General features: G+C 41.0%; 1 protein-coding gene across 1 annotated transcript; it reads right to left on the bottom strand.

Annotated features, from left to right (window-relative positions):
- Nucleotides 1–405: 405 nt before the first annotated feature.
- On the bottom strand, nucleotides 406–21,108 carry LOC119931127. The gene is made up of 22 exons (XM_038749850.1): nucleotides 21,027–21,108; nucleotides 20,789–20,847; nucleotides 20,594–20,686; nucleotides 18,526–18,653; nucleotides 17,727–17,873; nucleotides 17,103–17,186; nucleotides 16,176–16,343; nucleotides 16,001–16,097; nucleotides 15,339–15,562; nucleotides 12,221–12,374; nucleotides 11,934–12,142; nucleotides 11,745–11,862; nucleotides 11,430–11,635; nucleotides 7,605–7,722; nucleotides 5,316–5,485; nucleotides 5,122–5,195; nucleotides 4,903–5,030; nucleotides 4,395–4,584; nucleotides 3,939–4,080; nucleotides 3,650–3,746; nucleotides 2,442–2,513; nucleotides 406–505 (listed from the first exon to the last, which is right to left on the bottom strand). Exons 1-22 carry the CDS (start codon nucleotides 21,062–21,064, stop codon nucleotides 498–500), a joined length of 2,724 nt encoding a protein of 907 aa, XP_038605778.1. The 5' UTR covers nucleotides 21,065–21,108; the 3' UTR covers nucleotides 406–497.
- Between the last annotated feature and the right edge of the window lie 5,753 nt (nucleotides 21,109–26,861).

Here is a 26,861-nt window from a genome sequence, read left to right as displayed (position 1 = left end):
GTGCCAAGCACTGTACTTCATGCTGGGGTGGATGTAAGCAAAATCAATTTGCACAATCCTTGTCCCATGTAGGGTTCATAGTATCAATCTTCACTTTACAAATGAAGTAACAGGCACAGAGAAGTGAAGTCACTTGCCCAAGGTCACACAGCAGACAAGTGGTGGAGTAAGGATTAGAACCCATTACCTTCTCACTCCCAGGCCTGTGCTTTATCCACTATGCCATGCTGCTGCCTTTCTACTTCTTGCATTGAGTCCCATAGAGACAGAGACTTTGACCTTTCTGAATATTTTTAAGTCAGACAGTGCAAGCCCTTGATATCTTACTTCAATAAGATAACTCAAGGAATCATTAGATACACTTTTTATTTATTTATTTTTTTAAACAAGGCAAATTGGAGGATGACCAAGTATTTCAGGCAGGGTAAGGGAAAGTATCTGATTTAAACAAGGTGTCCACACCAGTAAAATTAGGGTTCAAATACAGCAGCAGATCTTCAGAGATCTGAAACAAGACATGGTTTTAATAAGTGACATCATTCCCAAATGCAATCTTCACCACCCATGCATAATACTGAATACATACATAGATTTAAATGACAATCTACCTATGCTACTTTGCCTAGTTCATTATTCCACATACTCCTTCTTTCTCCCACTACTAGTAAATGGTTTGACTGCCTGTCTCAGTCTTATTTGAGCACTTACTGTATATAGAGCACTGTACTAATAACTTGAGAGAACAACAGTTGGTAGACAATCTCCATGCCCACAAGGAGCTTTCAGTCTAGAGAGGGAGAGACCAACATTAAAATAAATTATAGATATGTACATAAGTGCTTTGGGGTGAGGATGGGGCAAGGTAAATAAAGAGTACATAGCTAAGTTCAGAGTGACAGAAGGAAGAGGGAGTAGCAGAAATGAGGGCTTAGTTGGGGAAAAGCCTCTTGGAGATGTGATTTTAATTAATAATAATAATAATGATGATGGCATTTATTAAGAGCTTACTGTGTGCAAAGCACTGTTCTAAGCACTGGGGAGGTTACAAGGTAATCAGGTTGTCCCACGGGGGGCTCACAGTCTTCATCCCCATTTTACAGATGAGGTCACTGAGGCACAGAGAAGTTAAGTGACTTGCCCAAAGTCACACAGGTGACAACTGGTGGAGCTGGGATTTGAACCCATGACCTCTGACTCCAAAGCCCACGCTCTTTCCACTGAGCCACGCTGCTTCTTCATTTAGGTTTTAAAGGTGGTGAGTATGAAGGGTGGGTGGGAGGGAGGGACTTCCAGGCCAGAGGTCCACAGTGAGGTAGACAAGATCAAAACAAAGTGAGTAAGTTGGTGTTAGAAAAGCAAAGTGAGAGTGTGCTGGGTACTAGTTGGAATTTAGTGAGGTTAAAATAATAATAATAATAATAATAATAATAATAATAATAATAATAATAATAATAATAATAATAATAATAAAAGATGCAGAGAGGTGGGAAGGGTGATTGAGGGCTGTAAGGTCATCCTCTATACTGTAAGCTTACTGTGGACAGGGAATGTGTCTGTTATATTGTGTTCTGCACACAGTAAGCATTCAATACAGTTAAAGCCATTTCTGTCTCATGTGGAGGTGAGTGGGCAGCTGCTGGAGGGTCTTGAAGAGTGAGAAAACTAGGTAGATGTGTTTGAGGTACAGTGAGTAGGTTGGCATTAGAGGAGTGAAGTATGCAGGCTGGATTGTAGTAGGAAGTCAGGCAGAGGTAAGGTGATTGAGTGCTTTAGAGCCTATGGGAAGGGCACAAAGGTGGATGGACAATCACTGGAGGTTCTTGAGAGGTGGGAAAATGGACGGAGTTTTTTGGTTTTTTTTTTTTTTTTTCTTAGAAAAAATGATCTGGGTAACCAGAGTGAAGTACAGACTGGAGAAGGGAGAGACAGGAGAAAGGGCAGTCAGCAAGGAGGCTGATCCAGTAATCCAGGTGGGAATAGGATAGGTGTTTGCACCACCATGGGGAGAGTTTGGATGGAGAGGAAAGGGCAGATTTTAGTGAAGTCATGAAGGTCAGTCAATCATTTGAGCACTACTGGATGCAGAGCTCTGTACTAAGAATGTGGGAGAGTACAATATAACAGACACATTCGCTGCCCACAACAGTCTAGAGGGCCTGACAAGATTTGATGACAGATGGAATTTGTGCATTGAATGAGAGAGTTCAGTTGAGGATAATGCCAAGATTATGACCGTGAGAGACATGAAGGATAGTGGTGTTGTCCACCGTGACAGAAAAGTCAGGAGAGGACAGGGTTTGGAAGGGGAGATTAATTCTGTCTCCCCTATTACATTTTAATGTCTTATGATTTACAATCTTCAGGAATTAAGTACAGGACTCTGCATAGAAACACCACTGAATGGTTTGGGAAATTTTTCTTAACAAGAAATTAACACTTACTTTTAGATGTAGTCAGAATAATCATCCCAGAAGAGATATGACTTTGCATAAGGAATGAGTCAATGCTGCGAACTGCATACAAGGAGACAAAGTTTCTTTGGAGGGGTGTGTATAGGGAAATGAGCGGAAAGGTCAACAGAAGTCAAACACATTGCAATGTGGCATCCACTGTTAAGTTTTAAAGCATTTAAAGTAAGAATTTCAGGGTGAGCAATGCAACATGGAGGTGTTGTGCTAGTTCATTCACTGATTCAGTCGTATTTATTGAGCGCTTGCTGTGTGCAGATCACTGTACTAAGCGCTTGGGAAGTACAGGTTGACAACATATAGAGACGGTCCCTACCCAATAATGGGCTTACAGTCTAGAGGGGGAGACAGGCAACAAAACAAAACAAAACATGTGGGCAGGTTAACTTTAGAGTTGATGGTGAAATAGTTTGAGATAAAATATGGTAGTGGTAGGGTGGAGGGGGGTTCATTTCTGGGAGGATAATGAAGTTATATCACATTTTTTTCTCATTACTTATGTCCACTTGCATTTAGGAGAACATTCATTTGTAAATTACAGCTGTTCAACCCCGATATTTGTACTGCTTTTAGCTAGATCTTTATTCTAGCTTATCCTACTTCCACAATTTGTAAGTTTTTGTCTGCCCTGCCCCCCACCCCCACCCCAATTAGATTGTAAGTTAGCACACACTCATTGAATAGATTGATTCATTTTGGGATGTATGATCCAGATATATTTTATCACTCTGCTCAGAGACAATAAGAGTCATCTTTAAATGAGTAAGTGAAGAATTTAAAGCATAGTAAAGTAGTATTAACACTCTAAGAAGCATGGAAATGTGAGGGTAAGCCAGTAAACAAATGGCAAAACAAACAAAAACAAAAACCCACCACATCAGTGGGTGATATTCTGGTCTAGGCACTTTTTAGGCTGATCCAAGTCCTAATTTTCAAGTTGGTAAAGATTAACATGCTCAGAACTTCTATTTTTGACATCTAGAGTATTTAACCCAAGGACTTGGGTCAATCAGTGATATTTGAGCACTTTACAGAGCAGTATACTGAGTACTTGGGAGAGTATCAAAAAGTTGGTAGACATGTTCCCTTCCCAAAGCAAGCTTACAGCCTAGAGGGGACTTAGGACATTGAAGGAGATTATGGTAAAAAAAACAAAAACAAAAACAAAAAAAAACACTTACCAGATCGTTGTTTTCCAGGAATACATCTCCTTGCACAGAGAAAGTCTGAACTGGGGTGCTTAGTTTCACATATTATCACACTGCAGTGAAAATACATCTGCAAAAAAGTTGAAAGTATTTCAATTAGCCAACAGAAGCAGGATATACAGTCCAAATGGTAATTACAGCTTCAATCCACTATGGTCCCCTATCTTAATATTTCAGTCTGCAATTTGAGCAGTGAGTAAATGCAGAACTAGAGCCATTATTCACCAAGGACAAGGCAAAAGCAGGACTGCCATCTACTCACGTTTTGTAACAGTGCATTTCCCTCCTTCATGAATGTGAACATTTTCACCTCAAATCTCTTCAAATGAGAAGGAAACATTACTCTTGAGTCCTCAGCCACCGAGTGGAAAATAGTCTGATGAGAGTCTTCATTATTTGGACAGCTTTGAAAAGAAGTGTGCGTTAGGTCTTAGAATAGTAGCCTGAGAGGACAAGTTCTTGCATGATTGACTAAGCAAGTCAGAGGATGCTCAAGTGTATCAGAGGAAGGGAAAACATCTGCTTAAGCAAGTTAGACACCTCCCATAATCCAGAAAGCCATCATTTTGGGTCTTTTCAGCTGTGATTAGAAACTCAGGTCTCAATGACAATGTAAATGAGGTAGGAATTAGGGTAAATTTGTCAAGCCAGAGAGATTTCTAAGTTAGAAATATAGCATTAAATAACAGTTAGCCAGCATAAACACCCACGTAACTACCTGTTAGTAATTACATCCCACTGTGGGCTGCTGTCTTTATTTGGAAAGATGGTACACCAGCAGTCTTCTAGGAAGAGTTCAAGTTGTGGATCTGCGTTGTAAAGTAGCTCAGTTTCAAAGTAGAGGGCTTCTTTTAAATATTTCACCACGGGATATTCTGTATCCTCATATAATTCAGAGTAAGATTTGTCTAAGGGTATAAATAATCTTAATTTTAATAAGGTGATAGAGGTGCTCATCGCATATGCATTTTTCTCCCACTATGATGTGATGTTAAGCCAACACATATAAGCCAATTAATGTAGAACTATGTGAGTTCTATTACCTTTCATTAGTCTTGGGACACTTCCACAGATCACGTGACCAAGAAGACTTACTAAGCTGAGGGGGCAGGAAACATGTCTACCAGATCTGTTATATTGTATGCTCAAGGGTTTAGTAGAGTGCTCTGCACAGAGTAAGCACTCAAATACGGTGGATCAGTTGGAAAAAAAATAGAAAAGTATACCTTTGGACAGCCTCATGATCAGAGCAAGATTCCCCTTTCCGGCCTTTACAATGGGGGCTGGGTTCTCCTTTGGATGGTAGTGAGACGTAACCATCTCATCGATCAAATACTGGCAGGCACACTTCAGTCTGAGGAAGAAAGAGAGGTATTTTGAAATGAATGACTGGTCTTTAGAGACATTTATCACTTTTAATACTTATGATTGTTTTCAGCTCTTACCGATATACTGGATCAACCCGCCCAGGCTTGAAGTAAAGGACATCATTTTCATAGGTCAGAGTGTTGTTTCCAAACTAAAATAGAAAGAGTCATTCTGTTAGCCGCAGAAACAAGAGCTAATACGGTCTGGAACATCACTTTGTCAACTCAAAATGGCTTTTGTAAAGGAATCATTCCATTAAGAGATTCCTTACCTTTCTACTTGTCCCGCAAGTGCTCGCTTTAAATATAAATTTTGCACTTGTTTTCGTTACAACTGCGGGTTTACAACGTCGGTCTCGTAGCACCAGTTCTGAGGGATCCAGGTCCGGAATTCCTGCCAGCTTCATTGCAGTCACCACCATAGAGCCATTTGATTGGCAATCTAGCAGATAATTTAGGACTTTAGCTTAAAAGTCTATCATATTGAGTGCTGTGTGCAGACCATTGAACTTGGGAAGAGTACAATATAACAGAGTTGGTAGACATATTCCCAGCTCACGAGTTCAAAGTCTAGAGGCAGCATGGCTCAGTGGAAAGAGCAGGGTCGTGGGTTCAAATCCCGGCTCTGCCAATTGTCAGGTGTGTGACTTTGGGCAAGTCACTTAACTTCTCTGTGCCTCAGTTACCTCATCTGTAAAATGGGGATGAAGACTGAGCCCCCGTTGGACAACCTGATCACCTTGTAACTTCCCCAGTGCTTAGAACAGTGCTTTGCACATAGTAAGCACTTAATAAATGCTATTATTATTATTATTATTATTATCATCATTATTAGAGGGGGAAGGCAGACATTCAAATAGGTTACAGATATGTACAGAAGTGCTGAGGGCAGGGGGAATAACGGGTACAAATCCAAATGCAAGGGCAACAGTAGGGTAAGTGAAGCCTTAATCGGGGATGGCCACTTGGTTAATAATAATAATAATAATAATAATAATAATAATAATAATAATGGAATTTGTTAAGCACTTACTATGTGCAAAGCACTGTTCTAAGCACTGGGAAAGATAGAAGGTGATCAGATTGTTCCACATGGGGCTCACAGTCTTCACCCCCCCAATTTTATAGATGAGGTAACTGAGGCCCAGAGAAGTGACTTGCCCAAAGTCACACAGCTGACAATTGGCAGAGCCAGCATTTGAACCCATGACCTCTGACTCCCAAGCCCTTGCTCTTTCTATTGAGCCATACTGCTTCTCTGTTTTTGCTTCTCTGCTTCTATAGTTCTTGAAGGAGGGGATAGTGATCTTTCACCATGCATGAATGGGGGAAGGAATTCCAGATTAGAGGCCAGACATGAGAGAGGAGTTGGGGTGAGATTGAGGTACAGTGAATAGATTGGTGTTAGATGAGGGAAGTATGTTGGGTTATAGTAGGAAGTCAGCAAAGTAAGGTAGGAGAGGATAAGGTGATTAGGCCAAGGATAAGGAGATCTGGTTTGTGCAGGAGGTGAATGGGCAACCACTGGAGGTTCTTGAGGAATGAGGAACCATGGACTAAATGTCTTTTGTTTTGTTTTTTTAAGAAGAGCAATCTGGGCAGCAGAGTGAAGTATGAACTGGAGTGGGGAGAGACAGGAGGCAGGGAGGTCATTAAGGAAGCTGCTGCCTTCAAGACAACACAGGATAAGTCCTTGAATCAGTGTGGTAGCAGTGTGGCTGGAGAGGAAAGAGCAGATTCTAGCGATGTTGTGAAGATAGGACTTCAGTTAGGATGGTAGATTGATCACGTGGGCTCAATGAGAGAGAGGATTCAAGGAAAATGCCAAGATTATAGGCTTGAGAGGCAAGGAGAATGATCAAGCTGTCTCTCTGATGGAGAAGTCAGGGGAAGGACAGGGCTTGGGTGGTACAAAGAGGAATTCTGTTTTGGGCATGTTAAGTTTTAGGTGTTAGCAGAAAATCCAAGTAGAAATGGGCTGAAGGCAATAGGAAATGTGAAACTGCAGAGAAGTAGAGAGATCAGAGTTGGAGATGTAGATTAGGGAATCAACCACCTAGAAGTGGTAGTTGAAGCCATGGGAGTGAAAGTGGGTGTAGATGGAGAATAGAAGGGGACCCAAAACCAAGCCTTGAGGCTCTCATGGTTAGGAAGATGGAAGGCAGAGGAGGAGCCTGTAAAACAGACTGATAGTGTGCAGCCAGAGAGGTAAACCAGGAGAGGACAGTGTCAGTGAAGCCGAGGTTGGATAATGTTTCCAGGAGAAACATTGTCCACAGTGACAAAGTCAAGGAAGATTAGGATAGGATAGAAGCCTTTGAATTTGGCAAGAAGGAAATTACTGGTGACCTCTGAGAAGGCAGTTTCCATGGAGTGAAGGAGATAGAAGCCAGAACAGAGAAAGCCAAGATGAAAATTGGAGGAGAGGAAGTAGAGGCAGCAGGTATAGACATACAATTTCTTCCCCACAAAAGCACTGACTCACATGATGGCTATTGACAATTTCCTCTTTGGAATATGCTACAAAAGTGATCGATGATTCAGGAGACAAAAAAAGTTACCTATTAGATCTTTAGAAGGAAATATGCAAGTAATCGAGTAGTCTCGCATAACTTTAAGAGTGCTGTTGTCTTTCATCGTCAACTGAAGCTTCACTGTAATTCCAGAAGAACGTATATCCTAGGAGACAGATTATATTTAACAAAATGCGTCTACTTTAGCCACAAACTTCACTCTAGGTTTAAATTATTCTTGCATTTAGGAGTTAGTGGGTGATGCTGGGTGCCTGAGAATAAGATCTGGTATTAAGGGTTTTTGACAACAACATGCCCTTTGGGTTAACCATCATGTATTTAAAGCCTTGAGGAGAGAGAGAGAGACACAAATCAATTCAGGGATAATTTGGTCTCAAATGTTATATTTTAATCTTCAATAAGGGAATGCAACAAGCTTTTCTATTACTAGATATAACCATCCAAATTTAGCTACAAAGTAAAATACTGAGTATCACTAAAGACAGACTGGTGTTGCTGTATTTGTCTGAATTAAAAAAACCCTGAATATTAAAGTAGCTTAGTCTGAACTGTAAGCAACTCAAAATGGCTCCCAAAACTTTATGTAAGTTTCTTGTGGTTAGGAAATGTATCTTCCAACTCTGTTCTAGACTGTAAACCCAGATTGGGCAGGGATTGTCTCTCTTTATTACTGAATTGTACTTTCCAAATGCTTATTACAAATCAATCGTATTTATTGAGCACTTACTGGGTGCAGAGCACTGTACTAAGTACAGTGTTCTGCACACAGTAAATACTCAATAAATACTATTGAATGAATGTTTTGTTCTCTCCCAGTCACTTAGTACAGTGCTCTGCACACAGTAAATGCTCAATACAATTGATTGATGTTCCACATACTAATGGACTGGAGGATAAAGTTGCATGATGCTAAAGTTAACCAACATCAGTGTGAAATTGCTATGGTTGCAGCTCTTCTCCAAACAAGCATTGCACATTTCCAGCCACCCTAAACCACATATGCTGTATTCAGAGACTTTCCTGTGCATAGAGGGATAGGGGGTATGTACTCTTTGAAGGGTACAGAAAAACATATTGAGCAACAGCCAACAAAACTCAGGCAATGCCATCTTGTACAATAATGTTAAGAATAAAGGATATTGATTTAAGTTTGATGTTGGTAGACAGGGCTCAAAATTCAAGTGACCTTTTTGCTAAAAATTCAATTTTCGTTTGGATAGCCAGAAAAATATCTACCACTGTTGTGGAAGCAGGTTATTTAATAGAAGTGGCATGACCTAGTGGAGAGAGCATGGATTGGAAGTCGGAAGGACCTGATTTCTAATCATTGCTCCATCACTTGTCTGTTGTGTGACTTTAGGCAAGTCACTTAATTTCTCTGTGCCTCAGTTACCTCCTCTATAAAATGGAGATTAAGACTGAACACCATTTGGGTGTGTGTCCAACCTGATTATATCTACCCCAGCACTTAGTACAGTACCTGGTATGTAGTAAGCACTTAAATACTGCAGTGATTATCATCACTCCCCTCTGTAGTAAATGTAAATTTAGTTCTGCTTCCACTTGGGTATTCTGCTGTTCTTTCTATTCCCCTCTTATTTGCAGCACAGCTAGGGAAAGGCATAGGTGAGCAGCAGCGTGGCTCAGTAGAAAGAGGTCATGGGTTCTAATCCCAGCTCCACCACTTGTCAGCTGTGTGACTATAGCAAATCACTCAACTTCTCTGTGTCTGTTACCTCATCTGTAAAATGGGAATTAAAACTGTGAGCCCCACGTGGGACAACCTGATTACCTCGTATCCCCCCCGCCCCCACGTGCTTAGAGCAGTGCTTGGCAAACAGTAAGTGCTTAAATGCTATTATTATTATTATTATGCAGGCTTTAACCTCATTTGCAATGCACACAGCTTTGATGAATACTTGCCTAATGATGCAATGCACTCTAACAAGCCAGCTTTCAAATGCCATGTAACATCGGTGGCTTATACTTTCTCCAGGAATTTCAGAGATACCACTATAATCTCCAGCATCAGAAGTACAGCAACTTCTGCTATTTCAGAGATACCACTATAATCTCCAGCATCAGAAGTACAGCAACTTCTGCTACTTCATGGCTGGCAGAGTCCTAGCCAGGGTTCTCTGGACCCTGAACAACAGGATCACTGACACTAGCTAGAATGAAGTGTTGCTTTTGATCAGAATAGAGCACAGCGATTGTGACCTTTCCAACTTCAAGAAGGGTTGATAGAGCAATATCAAGTCTTCCACACCCCATCTACAGACAGGAGCATGAGACCATCAATAAGTCTGGGCTCTCACAACATAAGACTGCTTGCTTCAAAAATCAACAAGAGCTGTAGGGCTCTCCCATGGCAGATGACTGACTGGTTGAACAAAAGTTGAAGATGCTCTCTCCTTCCTTCCATGATCAGTAGTAGGATTTAACGATCACACACTTGGTGAGGAGGGTGCCCCCCTATAGACATTTGGGAAGTGTCTTATCACGAGTGAAGCAGTTCTGGGAGGTAAATCCAGAACTGTCCCCATCTATTGTATACTGCCATGATCGAGGATGACAATAGATATGGCCCGGGTTGTTGATCGTGAGGCCAAACTCACTTCACAACAGAATATGAGCATCAGCATGAGGTTCAGAAAACTGATTGGATAACTGCTGTACGGCAATTGTTACTTGAAGCACATACACAAGACCGCATGCTGTTGATTACGATTCACTTTTCATCATCATCATCATCAATCGTATTTGAGCGCTTACTGTGTGCAGAGCACTGTACTAAGCGCTTGGGAAGTACAAATTGGCAACATATAGAGACAGTCCCTACCCAACAGTGGGCTCACAGTCTTTTCCAATCAGGACAGTGAAATACCTGGACAGTTTTTCCTGCAGAAATGCTGAGGTTGTTTACCAGTCTAACTGAAGAAGTCCCTCCACTCTGCCAAAGATTTTCATCACCATACAGAGTTAAATGCCATCACTGATTTTAGCTACCTCATCACTGCATAGGCAAAGAGATAGAAAACAGAATGAAGGTATCCAGAATTTCATTTGGGAAATTTCCAGGAGGGGTTCAGTGACAAAGAGGAGCATCAGGTGCTATATCACAATGAAAGTCTGTAAAGATATAGAGGTGTTTGACTTTCTAGAATGAGATATGATCTTATTTTTAAAGAAATCCAGCTGTAGATGGAATAGGCAGATCATTTTCACACAATGATCTTTCACACAATGATTTTTTCAGTCACAGATAGGATTTCTCTTTCATTAGTGTCATCTTAGCCAAAGTGAGAGAAGTCTACTTCCAAACTAACTTGTGACACGGGAAAAAAAAAAGTGTGAACAGATGGTTGAGCAAAAGGGCATTAGTGGATTAAGAAAGGAGGAGGTAGAAAGATTTGGGAAACTATGCAAGTTAGCAAGTGAAAGAAGGTGACTAAAGAGTAGGTAGGTACAGTCAAAGATGGGGTGGGAATAAACGGGTTGAGTTTAGAAAATTGTTAGATATTGTTCCACCCTGGAGAGTGACTTAATAAATAAATAATAGTGGTATTTAAGCCCTTAGTATGTGCCAGGCTCTGTTCAAAGAGCTGGAGTAGATACAGGATAATCAGGTTGGACACAGTTCCTGTCCCACATGGGGCTCACAGTCAATCACTGACACCTTAGAGCATCTGAATTCTTTCCCTTCCATAGTTCAGTAGAAAGCCAGTTTTGAGTTCCTTCCAAGCAACAAGCCATTTGGCTCTCTATTGGAAGACTGCTTTTTAGAAGCAAGATTTTTTTGAATGGAGTTGGAACAATTCATGAGCTGAGCCACCACCATTCAGTGCTCACCTCATAGATCACATGAGCGGCAAAGCAGGGAACTCGGAGAGCAAGATGTGTGGCGTTGTCATGGAAGCCATATTTATGACTTTGGGCAGCCTTAGGTGTCAGCTGCAGGTTGGAGAGGAAGGGGATCCAGTCCTGGTCTACATTGCCACGGGTGATGGTCAGGTAGAGATTTTCGGCATCACAGAATCCTTCGGCTTGGGGCATCACTAGTCAAAATCATATTGATACTCGTTACATGAAGGCTGAACTGTCGGTGCCTCACCGAGGAGGGATTTTCCGAGGACTGTGTTCAGGTTTTCTGAAGGTCTCACTTACCCACATCTCGAACAGGAGATTCGATTGATACAGGAATAACAAAGGCGTCACGCGTTGGATCGACGATAAAGCCAAGTGTGATATTCAGAGTGTATGTTCTAGTATCATCATCTGTGAGCTAAAAAGAGGATGACATGAGAATTCGAGAGTTCCGGAACTTATGTTTTTTGGAAGTTTGGAGATACATACCACTACAGTAACTCCTGGTGCGTCAAAACCAGCTTCAATTACATAGCCTTTGGTTCCATTAGGGTACATGGTTTCGAAGACTTGAAAGCCATACTGATTAGCTTCAGACATGGTTATAAGCTTGCCATCTATAGTCAAGTGCACTAGTTTCACATCGGGGAGAAATGGTCCTATGGATACATTGAAGTACCTAGTGCTGGTGTTGGTATCTAGGGAAAGAAACAAAAGCGACTTAACACTACAAGTACGTTAAATTATCAGTTAAAGCCCAAGTGGCATTGTCTTACTGTTGGTTATAATAGGTTCTTGAAGCTTCAAAGGGGTTGTTATGGCCTTTATTATGGTATGTTTGGTTACACCCCATTTGTCATCTTCCCACTGATGCTCTAAGAACAAGTTAATGCTGTAGGTTCTCCCATAGCGTCCGTGCCTCACATGGGTCTGAAAGGGAGAGGAATATGAGCAGGACAGATAAGTTAAGGATTTCAGTCCCCCTTTTCCTCTGCTCCTCCTCCCCATCTCCCTCCTCCTGCTCTACCCCCCTCCCCACCCCGCAGCACTTGGGTGTATATGTACATATTATTCTACTCATGTTATTAATGTGTATATAATAATAATAATAATAATAATGGCATTTATTAAGTGCTTACTATGTGCAAAGCACTGTTCTAAGCACCGGGGAGGTTACAAGGTGATCAGGTTGTCCCTCTTGGGGCTCACAGATTTAATCCCCATTTTCCAGATGAGGTAACTGAGGCACAGAGAAGTGAAGTGACTTTCCCAAAGGCACACAGCTGACAATTGGCGGAGCTGGGATTTGAACCCATGACCTCTGACTCCAAAGCCCGGGCTTTTTCCTACTGAGCCACGCTGCTTCTCCAATATCCAATATCCATAATTCTATTTATTGATGCTATTGATGCCTACTTGTTTTGTTTTCTATTTCCCTCCTTCTAGACTTTGAGCGCATTGTTGGGTAGGGATTGTCTATCTGTTGCCCAGTTGTACTTTCCAAGGGCTTAGTACAGTGCTCTGCACACAGTAAGTGCTCAATAAATATGACTGAATTAATGAGTGCATTAAAAAGACAAAGACAACAGGTCTGGAGATATTCAAGGACTCTGAGCAAGACTCTATTAGGGAGAGAGGCTTTCTTCTTTAGAGTCTCACTAACTCCATTCATTCAATCATATTGAGTGCTTACTGTGTGCAGAGCACTGTACTAAGTGCTTGGGAAGTACAAGTTGGCAACATATAGAGACAGTCCCTACCCATCAGTAGGCTCACAGTCTAGAAGGGGGATTTGCATTTACTCCAGATTTACAAGCTGGGTAAAAAAAAAAGACAGATTTTACTATGTGCAGAGCAATACATTAGAATGGAGTGCAATACAGAGTTTGTTGATATGATCTTTCCTCAAGGAACTTAAAGATATTAGGAAGAACTAGTGTATTAAATGGTACTTCCAGAAGGACAACTGCTAGAATAAGCAACTACCCCACTCCTTCTCCAAGTATCTTTTGATTCACCCTTGAAGACAGATTACAACCCAAATGGACAATTGGCCTTATTCTGGCTCTGCCACTTGCTTGCTGTATGACCTTAGGCAAGTCATTTCAACTTCTCTGTGCCTCAGTTACCTCATCTGTAAAATGGAGACTAAGACTGTGAGCCCCATGTGGGACAGGTACTGTCTCCCACCTGATTTGCTTGTATCCACACCAGTGCTTAGAACAGTGCCTCACACAGAGTAAGCACTTAAATACCATAATTATTATTAGTAGTTATAGTAATAATAGTATCCAGGAGCAATATTCTGTACTGACCCTGGATATACTTTTTGTGGACATACATATATCTGCAGCAGAAATGTGCTTGGCCTATATCCCAGATGTCAATGGATAAAAACCCTCCTCTGTTAATTAAATTTTTTCTCCAGACTGTCAACTCATTGTGGGCAGGGAATGTGTTTGCTAATTCTGTTGTACTCTCCCAAGCTCTTAGTACAGTGCTCTCTCCATAGTAAGTGCTCAATAAATGTCACCGAGTCATAAAAATAATTTGTGACTAGTGGTGGTTCTACTTTAGAAGTTTTTTTTTTTAAGATGGTATTTGTTAATCACTTAAGTTATGGGGTAGATACCATTTTATTCATTCAATCATATTTATTGAGCGCTTACTGTGTGCAGAGCACTGTACTAAGTGCTTGGGAAGTACAAGGAAGGACAGTCCCAGTCCTGCATTGGGCTCACAGTCCAAGGGAGGATAATTTAATCCCCATTTTACAGATGAGGTAACAGGCAGAGAACTTAAGTGAGTTGCCCGACATCATCCAGCAAGCAATTGGTAGAGCAGGGATTGGGACCCAGGTGAAAGCTCTTTCTACTCGGCCAACAGTGGAGGATTTTGCATTCTTTTTCTATTTTTATTATCTGAACAGAGTTAAAAAGACTTCTATCCTTCAACAAGCCAATTGTCAGCATGGATGGAAATAAAATCTGAACCAATAGCCAGTTTGCAAAGATCTTTAGGGAGTCCTCTTGAAGTTGTATTGTTCCTGGTTTAACTTGATAGGTGATATGCTCCCATCTTCTGAGCAGTTAATTTCATGCCAGAGACAGCATGGTCTAGTGGATAGAGCACAGGCCTAGGAGTCAGAATGTCACGGGTGCTAAGTCTAGCTCCACCACTTATCTGCTGTGTGACCTTGGACAAGTCACTTCACTGGGCCTCAGTTATCTCATCTGTAAAATGGGGATTGAAACTGTGAGCCCCACGTGGGACAGGGACTGTGTCCAACCTGATTTGTTTGTACCCATCCCAGCACTTAGTACAGTGGCTGGCACATAGTAAGTGCTTAAAACCAAAATAATAATTATCATTACCTAGGTTCTAATCCCAGATCCACCACTTGTCTGCTGTGTTACCTTGGGCAAGTCACTTAAATTCCCTGGGCCTGTTACCTCAAATGAGGATTAGGATGGAGCCCCATGTGGGACAGGGACTGTGTCTAACTGGATTAGCTTGTATCTATTCCAGTGCACAGAACAGGACTTAACGCATAACAAGTGCATAACAAATATGCACTTATTTGCCAACTTATACTTCCCAAGGGCTTAGTACAGTGCTCTGCACACAGTAAGCGCTCAATACGATTGATGATGAAATATTATAATTATTAGCTGGGGGCTGATTTCCTCCCCAACCCCACTTTGCAGAGGAGATCCAGAAACCAAAATCTATAGAGTCAGAAAAGGTTCTGTCCACTAAAAGTTATTTTCTTTTGATTAGTTTGTCCATTAAATTACTTGGTAGGTTTAGAGGATTACTCCCAACCTATGTGTTTCAGTGGAAGACTGGGTTTGCCACAAAGCTATTATGACAAGTGCCAATGGGTGAACAAACCTTGTAGTAGCCTCCTTCCGCTCCAATAGGGACCTTGATGGTAACTGCACTCATGTCACTCTTCATTGTGATTTTTCTAGAAGTAAGATCAGCTGGTAACAGCTTATGGAGATTTATACCAAATTCCACAGTGATATCTTTGAAATTTCTGGCTCCAGCCAGGAGTGGGCTGATGTTCTTAGGAATGGTCCAAGTGATGGAGTCTTCGTCATACTCCATGTCACCTAAGAGACAAGACCAAAAATTATCGTCATGCTATATCCCTCAGCAGGAAGACAACCTCAGACTTTTGGTCAAAGATAGTTTAATAACGGAAGTGTAGCCGCTCTTATTCACAACAGGACAGAGAAGTAATGCTGCCTAGCAGAAAGAGCACAAGCCTGGAAGTCAAAGGACCTGGGTTCTAATTCCAGTTACACCACTTGTCTGCTGTGTGACCTTGGACAAGTCATTTCTCTGGGCCCCGTTCCCTCATCTGCAAAACGGATTCAATCCCTGTTCTCCTTTGTTCTTAAGACTGTAAGCTCCATGAAGCACCTAATTATCTTTTATCTATACCAGTGCTTAGCACATAGTAAGTTCTTAAACGCCACATTCTTTATTATTCTAAGAGTACAACTTCAGGAAGGATATTTCAATGGGATAATTTTTAACACACCTACCTAGAGGGCAAGCCACGGCAGTGTCTACCATCAAGATCATCCAACGCTGCTTATAGAAGGTACTAGATCTCACAGCAGAAAAGGTGATGCCTTGAATCTGGTGGAAGTTTTAGAAGACATTATCAAAAATGTAGACTTTGATTGCCAGGACTTGAACTCTAAGGACTCAACAAACCTCTACTTGCTGAGCTTCTGTGGTATTGAATGCAGCTCTCAGCAAGATCCTGGTGTCTGTAGTATTGATTCCATATCCTGCTCTGTGGGCATCGCTTACCAGCATCACTCTTCTCCCAGTCAGAGTGTGAAAAACAATCTGCCAGATAGAGGCTACTCCAGAGGTTGCCTAAAAATCGAGGCAGCATTAAGTTTTGAGACATGAAAGCATGCTAATTTATTCTCCAATCTACCATATCCATTCATTCAAACATTTATTGAGCACTTACTGTGTGCAGAACACTGTACTAAGTGCTTGGGAAGTACAAGTTGGCAACATATAGAGACGGTCCCTACCCAACAACGGGCTCACAGTCTAGAAGGGGGAGACAGACAATGAAACAAAACATGTGGACAGGTGTCAAGTCATCAGAATAAATAGAAATAAAGCTAGATGCACATCATTAACAAAATAGAATAGTAAATATGTACAAGTAAAGGAGTAATAAAACTGAACATATATACAGGTGCTTTGGGGAGGGGAAGGAGGTAGGGCGGGGTGGGGGGGGTGTCTATTGAGCATTTACTGTATGCAGAGTACTATACTAAGCACTTGGGAAAGGATACTCTAACAATATAAACACATTTCCTGCCCCAAATGAGCTTACAACTCTAGAGTGGGGAGACAGGCACTAATGTTACAGATAAGTATATAAGTGCTGTGGGGCTGAATAAAGGGAGTGAGTCAGGGTGATGCAGAAGGGAGTGAAAGAAAGGAAATGAGGGCTTAGTCAGGGAAGGCCATGTGCCTTCAATAACACTTTGAAAGTCAGGGAGAGTAGTTGTCTCCAAATACAAGCTTCCTCTCTCCAAGCTCCCCTTTGAGTTTTTTGTTGTTGTGATATAAGGGAGGGAGGTTAAGTTATCACAGCAGAAGAACAATAGTTACCTCTGGGAATGCTACAGCCCAATCTTCAGGCTCATCTTGGAGTAAGTCAGCTGGAATCAATGGAACTTCCCGCCGAACAGAGACCTTAGGAGATGGAAAGGAAGGGAAAAGTTTTTTTTTTTTTTTTTGCAGACACAAAAAGTACTCTCTATCCCTTTACAAAGAACTAGTTCCCCAGAGGCTGACAGTCCCCAAAAAGTGTAAATCCAGCCTAAAAGTGATAGCAGCAACGAAGCCCAAATTTTAATAGCATTTATGAAACAGTCATTCAGGTGATCAGTGGTATTTTAGCACTATGTGCAGAGCACTGTACTGTTTGGGAGAATATCACAGAATTAAACATATTCCCTGCTCATAAAGAGCTTATAGTCTAGAGGGGGAGGCAGACCTTTATATGAATAATTTATAATATAATTTAAAGATATAGGTTTTATAAAGATGACAACTGATGTAGAATGGGACCTGAGAAAGTAAAGGTGGTTAAAATAAGGAACTGAGGATCATAGGTTGCACTAGTAATGAGGCAGATTGAGAAAACATGAAATGCTGAGGGAAATCTTTGGGGAGTCACTGCAGAATGAGAAGATACCAAATATAATCTGGCTAATCAATGTATTAGCTTACCTCCATGTAGTTATTTTCACATATTATTTCTCTCGAACACCATGGTGTGTAAGAACAACTCACACTTCTTTGGTAAATGGCAACATCTGTCTTCTCAGGATTGGTAGCTATGTTAATTTGGACATTTACTGTGAAGTTGATGTCACTCTGAGGGAGAAAACACTTCAAAATGGAGGTGTAGCTCTCTTGCCAAATAAACTACAACTTACTCAAACCATTGTTCAAAGTCTTAGAGGAAGGGGATCTGAAAGCTGTTAAATTATCTGGTCCCCATATGCCAGTGAAGTGTCCCAAAAGTTACACCCAGCCAATTTTACAAGTTCATGTGATACCTTTGAGGACTTGAAAGACTTATGGCCATCTAAGCCAGGTGATAAGAACTTAAGAGTCTGAGTGACCTTAGTCAAATGCTAGCAAGTTGAAAGTTAAAACTTGACAGCCACGGTGAAGATTCATTTACATTGTATATAGTGAGGGTAGTTGACCAACTTTCCATTTTGAGGGCAGGGACTGGTAGAGCCCAAGAGAGACAGAGAGAGAAAGAGAAGAGGCTAGAAAGCCATCTTTAGAGCTCTTCAGTCCTACCTGAAAAGACTCAAGCATTGTCAGCTCAAAAAGGGGGCATCTATGTGATCAGTGATCCTAGAAATACTTTATATAGCATGATTACTATAATATTTAATCCCTTATTTACCTTAAAGATTCTTCCCCAAACCATTGATGGTTCAGTCTTCAGGCAGCACATTAAAAATAGACAGCCTACAATACATTATATGCTTAAAGTGAAACTTGGACTTACTTCAATATAAGCATAGCAGCTAAGAAGAGAGGCCCGGAATTCAATGTTGCCCCAGTGGTCATAAGATATTGTGTAACCACACTGTATAGCCAAATCGTGGTCTATTTTCCTTACTGTTCCAAAATGATCTGGAAAAAAAAAAAAGTAGCGACAGGAGATCTGCGAAGCACTAGCTGTTATTACATCACTAAACTGCATGAGGGAGAAAGTTTGCCAAGTAATAAATACACCTATCATATTTAGGACAGGAAGGAGTATGACACCTCAAATTTTGTTTGTACAATGTTTACCAGGTTGGGGTTGGGACAGTCCAAATGACCATCTCCAGAAGTGGTCAATGGTTTCTGTAGAGTATTTACTGTGTGGAGAGTACAACCAAAAAAAAAAAAAAAAAGAGCTTACAGCCTAGAAATGAAAATAGTTTTTCATTTTAAAGTGTTCCTTAATGGTTATGCCATTTGTTAAGCACTTACTATGTGCCAAGTATTGTACTACGTGCCGGGGCAGACAAGCAAATCAAGTTGGCCACAGTCCCTGTCCCACGTGGGGCTCACAGTCTCCAGACATATCTATTAATTCTTTATTTTGTACTCTCCCAAGCACTCAATACAGTGTTCTGCACACAGTAAGCCCTCAGATCCTAAAAAGCACTTAATATCCAGTCCTTATGAAATGGGTCAGAGAAAGTAGAGTAGGGCATGTATGCATTATATGCTAAATGACAATGCTTTTATTTCTCTTAGAGGCAAGGCACCTGAAATTACTAATGTTCAGCTGATTTTCATGGAGTATTTTCTTTTATTTATAAAGAGACTGGTGATTTAGTTGAACAAATTCATACAATATTTGATATGGTGCTGCAACTGCTCTGTGACTTTCTGTTTTAGGGCCCTTGGGAAAATTTAAGGAACGTTTGAGAATGCGGAGCTTGTTTCTCATGTTTTTAAACGTGGTCCAGAGTATACAAGATTCTGGCTGACTGCCACACTTAACAAGGCATCTATTACACCAGGAAGAGAGAGCCAAAATGGTGGACTTGCAATCTTGCCCCCGCCCCCACCCAATCTGGAAAACTATGAAGCCACAGTGGTTTACCTGGTCACCTGTTAAAAACCAACCCGTTGTTGGGTAGGGACGGTCTCTATATGTTGCTGACTTGTACTTCCCAAGCTGTTAATACAGTGCTCTGCACACAGTAAGTGCTCAATAAATACGAGTGAATGAATGAACCACATCTCATAATACCAGCTCCAGTATTTCAGCCATTGCAATTTAAGCCCTTAAGCAGAATCCTACAATCCGATCACAACTGAACAAGACAGCCTCTTTGTAATAGAACTATTGGTGGTAAAGAAAGTCAAGTAGAGAAGCAGTGTAGCTCAGTGGAAAGAGCATGGGCTTTGGGGTCAGGGGTTCAAATCCAGTCTTCATCAATTGTCAGCTGTGTGTCTTTGGGCAAGTCACTTAACTTCTCTGTGCCTCAGTTCCCTCATCTGTAAAATGGGGATTAAGACTGTGAGCCCCCCGTGGGACAACCTGATCTCCTTGTAACCTCCCCAGTGCTTAAAACATTGCTTTGCACAAAGTAAGTGCTTAATAAATGCCCTCATTGTTATTATTAAGTTACTGGGAGACTCACCACTGAGAAAATAAGAGGTTGGAGAAGGAAGTTGTAGGCTCTAGCCATATACATCACTGTAAGATGCTGGTGTTGGAAATATAATAAGAGTTTTGGTAGTATTTGTCCTTAAACCCATACTACTTTTCTCATACAAAGATAGCCAGAAGAAATACTCAGTTACTTTCTCTCTCCCTACCCCACCCCCATACACACACATTGGCTACTTTTTTTTACAGGGTGCTTACTGTATGTCAGGCACTGTACGAAGTGCTGGGGTAAATGCTGAACACGGTCCACATCCCACATGGGATTTGTAGTATTAATCCCCATTTCACAGATGAATTAACTGAGGCACAGAGAAGTTAAGGTCCAAGGTCACACATTAGAGTCAGAATTAGAACCTAGTTCTGACTCAAGTTCTATCCAGTAGGCCAAACTGCTTCTTACCAATGGCGTAGAAATCAACAAACTTGTGTCTTATATAGGTTGCATTCAGGGTCATCCTGGAGAGACTTCCAAGGCACTCCACAGCTATGAAATCTAGATAATTAAAAAGAGAACAAGGTGAAATTTAACAAGTTAAGTTTTACCAACCCTTCCTCCCAACCAACACATTTTGGGAGGGATAAGTAGCTTTATTACCTGTGGCTGGTTTATCTTTCATCTGTATTTCAGAAGCTAGGGCTCCTATAAAGAGCAATCTGTGTGGAAATAAAAGTTAAGTCAGGTTGGTAAGTCTCAGCCATCAGATGCACTTTAAGTATTCCTGAAGAGATTGGGTACTATATAGTTTGTTAAAACTTTTGGTTCAGCCCCACATAGAAGATCAAGGATTGAGCTGATTTATACATGTAAAGTAATAATAATCTAGCACTCTCACCTTGCCACAAAGACCCAAATCATCATTTGATCCACCATCTACTGCATCAAAGTCCCTGGTGGTGTTCTCAAAAGCACTATTGCTCTTTACTGGCAAAGCCAAAGTAGTAACACCTTCATTAAACTCTTCAAGGCTTGAACTGATAGAAGAAAAAACAGCCATCTCTTCCCTCTTATAATAACGAAAGGAGCTACATACAGGTGTTATTTCCTAGCCTCTTCTTGCTACCCAATCCCCTCATCTCTTCACTTTACCAATTAAGCCTACTCCTCTCCACAAATTACCCTCAGAATGTGATTAGTAACAATTGCCAAAGGGCATCATTTGTTTTGCTCAGAAGTAAAGGAAAACTGGGGGAAGGCAGAGTTATCTTGGGTTCTTTGCAGGTGGATGTTTTTCTAGTTATGATTTCCAATCTTCATTTATCTAATTTATTTTCCAGTTCTAATTGCTCTTGTCATTTTCACCTAGACTCAATCAGCCATGCAAATGAGCATGGACCCACAGGCCAAGACAAAGGGAAATTAGACTACACCTAGGAAGGTAATCTGCAACCTAAAACATAATCTTTAATGCAACTATTTTTTATTGCTTTGAGATGCAGATGGGGTAAGTTTGTCAATGATGAAGATTTTAATGGTCGGTTGAGTTAATGAAAAAGTTGGGTTAAACGTTATAGGCTCAAAATATGTCCTAAAAGCAGTTTAAAGAAGAAGATTTTTAGCAAGAATGATTTTAAATTAGGAATGGAAAAAAAACCTTCATTTTTCCTGGAACTAGATTCTCCTTCCCTGGAGACTTTCATTTTATAAGCTTTCATAAAGTTGTTCCTTTTCTGTCTCTATTACTAATGGATTGTTGCATATAGCTTAAAGTGATTTGCAGGAAGGATTCTCCAGCTAACTGTGATTTTTCAATCAGGGAATGCTTTTGTCCATTACAAAATGCTGTTCTAAGTTTAATGCCAGAGTATTGTGAAGTGAATTTAAATATATCCAGTGACTTTAGAATAATTGTAGTAGTGCCCTGGACAACATATTTATCTACATTTATGTCCACTGAAGAATTTTGACTTCTATCCAATACTGACACAGCAGAATGTTGGTTTTCCTTGCATTCTCTTGTCAATTATTCTCTATTACTTATTGGAGGAACTCTGGATGTGAGCTATGCTCTGAATAGAAGAGGCAAGTGACTTGGGGACTGACAAGTTTTTTTTTTTTATGCTGCCTGTTTAGTGCTTACTATGCCCAAGGCACTTTACTAAGTTCGTTCATTCATTCAATCATATTTATTGAGCACTTACTGTGGGCAGAGCACTGTACTAAGCGCTTGGGAAGTACAAGTTGGCAACATATAGAGGCGGTCCCTACCCAACAGCAGGCTCACAATCTAGAAGGAATAATGTTGGTATTTGTTAAACGCTTACTAAGTGCCACGGCACTGTTCTAAGCACTGGGGTGGATACAAGGTAATTAGGTTGTCCCACGTGGGGCTCACAGTCTTCATCCCCATTTTACAGATGAGGGAACTGAGGCCCAGAGAAGTTAAGTGACTTGCCCAAAGTCACACGGCTGACAAGTGGCAGAGTAGGAATTTGAACCCATGACCTCTGACTCCAAAGCCTGGGCTCTTTATGTCCGGGCTAGTCAATCAATCAATCAATCAATCAATCAATCGTATTTATTGAGCGCTTACTGTGTGCAGAGCACTGTACTAAGCGCTTGGGAAGTACAAGTTGGCAACATATAGAAACGGTCCCTACCCAACAGCAGGCTCACAATCTAGAAGGAATAATGTTGGTATTTGTTAAGCGCTTACTAAGTGCCACGGCACTGTTCTAAGCGCTGGGGTGGATACAAGGTAATCAGGCTGTCCCACGTGGGGCTCACAGTCTTCATCCCCATTTTACAGATGAGGGAACTGAGGCCCAGAGAAGTTAAGTGACTTGCCCAAAGTCACACAGCTGACAAGTGGCAGAGTCGGGATTTGAACCCATGACCTCTGACTCCAAAGCCTGGGCTCTTTATGTCCGGGCTAGTCAGGTGGACATAGTCCACGTCCCACATGGGGTTCACAGTCTTAATCCCCCTTTTACAGATGAGGTACCTGAGTCCCAGAGAAGTGAATAATTTGTCCAAGATCACACAGTAGACAAGTGGCAGAGCTGGGATTAGAACCCAGGACCTTCTGACTGCCAGGTTCATGCTCTACCCACTAGGCCACACTACTTCAAGGTAGTGTAATCTGAGAGAAGGAACTCAGGTAAATTCAACATTGTAGGCAGAAATGAGAAGCAGCATGGCCAAGTGAATAGAGCATGGGCTTGGGATTCAGAAGGTCATGGGTTCTAATTCCAGTTCCGCCACTTGAAGGCTGTGTGACCTTGGACAAATCACTTTTACTACTCTGTGCCTTGGTCACCTCCTCTGTAAAATGGTGATTAAGACTGTGAGCCCTTTGTGGGACAGGGGCTGGGTCCAACCTGATTTGCTTGTATCCATTCCAGTGGTAGTACAGTGCCTAGTACATAGTAAGCACTAACAACTATTATTATTATTATTATCATTATTAATTTTGTTATTATTAAATGATGGCCAAGACACTGCCCATGCTTCAGTAGATTCTGATAAAGGACAAACAGTTGATTCTTGCCCAATATCCCCTTTTCCCAACAAAAAGATCTAATTTTTTAGATACTGTGAATTCCTGCTGAGGTAACAGTGGTTCCATCATTTCCCTGTACAAGTTCTTATATTACTTTATAAAGTAGATTGGGATCTCTTCAGTATGAAAAACCCTGTTTTAACTATATTCTATTTTATTTGATTGCACTTGTAAGCATAAGATTTTGATATATAGATATGCTGTCAAACTGTGAGAGTTTCTTATTAAAAAAATCTATATGCAAGGGTTTATAACAGCCATAAAGCTACATATCAAGATAAAATCTAGTATAACTTTGAATTACACTTGAAGAAAATCCTCAAGACTCCGTGAAAAAAGTCCAGTGCCGAAACATTTAGGGTCAAGATTTGACATAATATTATAAAAAGTGAAGTATATAATAATTATAAAGTGAAGGTTAACATATCGATTCAAAACACTTATACTGTGAAAAATTCCACCCCGTGCCAGCCTGATGAAGCATAAAATGCATTTTCCAACTATCTCAGAAGCCTAGGGCACTTCATGAACAGTGCAGGAAGCATCGTGGCCTAGTTGAAAGAGCACAGGCCTGCGAATCGGAGGACCTGGGTTTGAATTTTGTTCCACTACTTGTCTTTTTTGTGACTTTGGGCCAATCTCTTCCTTATGTTTTGCTTTCCTCATCTGTAAAATAGGTATTAAATCCTACTCCCTCCTACTTAGATTGTTAGCCCCATGTGGGACGGTGACTGCGTCCAACCTGATTAACTTGTATCCACCCCGGTTCTTAGAAGAGTGCTTGACTGATATTAAGTGCTTAACTTAACAAGTACCACAGTAATAAGTTTATTTAGTTATTTATTATTTAATAATTTATTATTATTGTCTATCTTATTATTATTATAAACAAGTAGGCAAGGTGAGATTGGATTCATTTCAGATGCAATAGAGAAGGGAAAAATCAGTGTTGGCCAGCGTGAAAAAAACTAGAAAATTTGGAAAGTTCTGTCTTTTGTAACCAGCAAGAGTAAAAATAAGGGCCCAGAGGCTTTTAGGTAATAATACAAATGGTATTTTTTAAGCCATTACTATGTGCCAAGCCCTGTACTAAGCATTTGGGTAGATACCACCCAATCAGATAGACTCAGTTCCTAACCCCCATGGGGCATCGCAGACTAAGAGAAGCAGCGTGGCTCAGTGGAAAGAGCCCGGGCTGTGGAGTCAGAGGTCATGGGTTCGAATCCCTGCTCTGCCACATGTCTGCTGTGTGACCTTGGGCAAGTCATTTAACTTCTCTGAGCCTCAGTTACCTCATCTGTAAAATGGGGATTGACTAAGAGCCCCCCGTGGGACAAACTGATCACGTTGTAACCTCCCCAGCGCTTAGAACAGTGCTTTGGCTCATAGTAAGTGCTTAACAAATGCCATTATTATTATTATTATTAAGAGAGAGGGAGTACAGGAATATTCATCCCCATTTTACAGATGAGAAACTGATGCACAAAGAAATTCAGTGACTTGCCCAAAGTCACACATCAGGCAAGTGGCAGAGCTGGAATTAGAATTGAGGCCCTCTGACTCCAGGTCCATTCTCTTTACATTAGATCGTGTTGTTTTACGTACTAAAAACAAGAGTCCCTTATTTGTCTCCTTCTTACATGGGGATGTCAGTGGCTGAATCATGCTCCACTGCAGCTCCCTTGGGCTCAACAACAAAGAAGTGGGCACAGGAAAAAGTATACATAGATTTGGTTCAGCAAATAGATTCTGTGAGGCTAATTTTTAATGGTATTTATTAATAATAATAATAATAATAATGATGGCATTTATTAAGCGCTTACTATGTGCAAAGCACTGTTCTAAGCGCTGGGGAGGTTACAAGGTGATCAGGTTGTCCCACGGGGGGCTCACAGTTTTAATCCCCATTTTTACATATGAGGTAACTGAGGCCCAGAGAAGTTAAGTGACTTACCCAAAGTCACACAGCTGACAAGTGGAGGAGCTGGGATTTGAACCCATGACCTTTGACTCCAAAGCCCGGGCTCTATCCACAGAGCCACCCTGCTTCTCTTAAGGGCTTACTGTGTGTCAGGCACTGTTCTAAGTGCTGGGGTAGACACAAGATAATCAGGTCAGACACAGTCCCTAATCCACATAGAGCTCACAGTCTTAAGTTGGTGGTCAGAGAATTGAATCCCCACTTTACAGATAAGGTAAGTGAGGCACAGAGAAGCTAAGTGACTTGCTCCAGGTTAAACAGCAAAGAACATTATGGATAGAAATCCTTGTGTTTGGCCTTTCATTGTCAGGGAGTACTAGATTAGGTAGACTGCACCCTTCTATTGTACCCATATATACTTGCACACATATGGAAAAATACAATTTCTTAGGCATTTTCTCGGTGTCTATTCAATAACACTGTCTTAAAGAGGGAAGGAAGTGTCCAAGGACGTGTTCTTAGCCTGCTATTTCAAAGGATTTTCTTGCTCATGGATGTAGGTTGAATATGGAGAATCTAAGGAACTTGGCAAAGACGAATGGACCTAACTTGATCACCTTGTAACCTCCCCAGCACTTAGAACAATGCTTTGCACATAGCAAGTGCTTAATAAATGCCATAAAAAAGTCTGAGAAGAAATAATTGAAAGAAAAAGAAACATTTGCATTTTAGAGTTCTGACTGTGGCATTATTGCGTTGGCATTTTTTTGCTTAAAAATAACCCGTAATTAAAGAAAATCAACTTATCTGAATGACGACTGTGAACGTCATTCCTCTCATAATTGGATCTCTTCTCCTATAAGACCGTTGGATACAGTACTCACAAGTCTAATTAGTAAAAAAAAGGCATTTGAGGCATCAGAGAAGCAGCGTGACTCAGTGGAAAAAGCACAGGCTTTGGAGTCAGAGGTTGTGGGTTCAAATCCCGGCTCCACCAAGTGACAGCTGTGTGACTTTAGGCAAGTCACTTAACTTCTCTGGGCCTCAGTTCCCTCATCTGTAAAATGGGGATTAAGACTGTGAGCCCCCCGTGGGACAATCTGATCACCTTGTAAACCTCCCCGGCGCTTAGAACAGTGCTTTACACATAGTAAGCGCTTGATAAATGCCATTATTATTATTATTATTATTATTATTTGAGGATATATTGTATGTAGTGATTAGATTCGTCCTCAAGAGGGAGCCTA

This window comes from Tachyglossus aculeatus, chromosome 1 (genome assembly GCF_015852505.1).
Source record: "Tachyglossus aculeatus isolate mTacAcu1 chromosome 1, mTacAcu1.pri, whole genome shotgun sequence".
Taxonomy (NCBI): domain Eukaryota; kingdom Metazoa; phylum Chordata; class Mammalia; order Monotremata; family Tachyglossidae; genus Tachyglossus; species Tachyglossus aculeatus.
The sequence above is the reverse complement of the archived record's forward strand: the minus strand, read 5'-3'. Positions and strand labels throughout refer to the sequence as shown.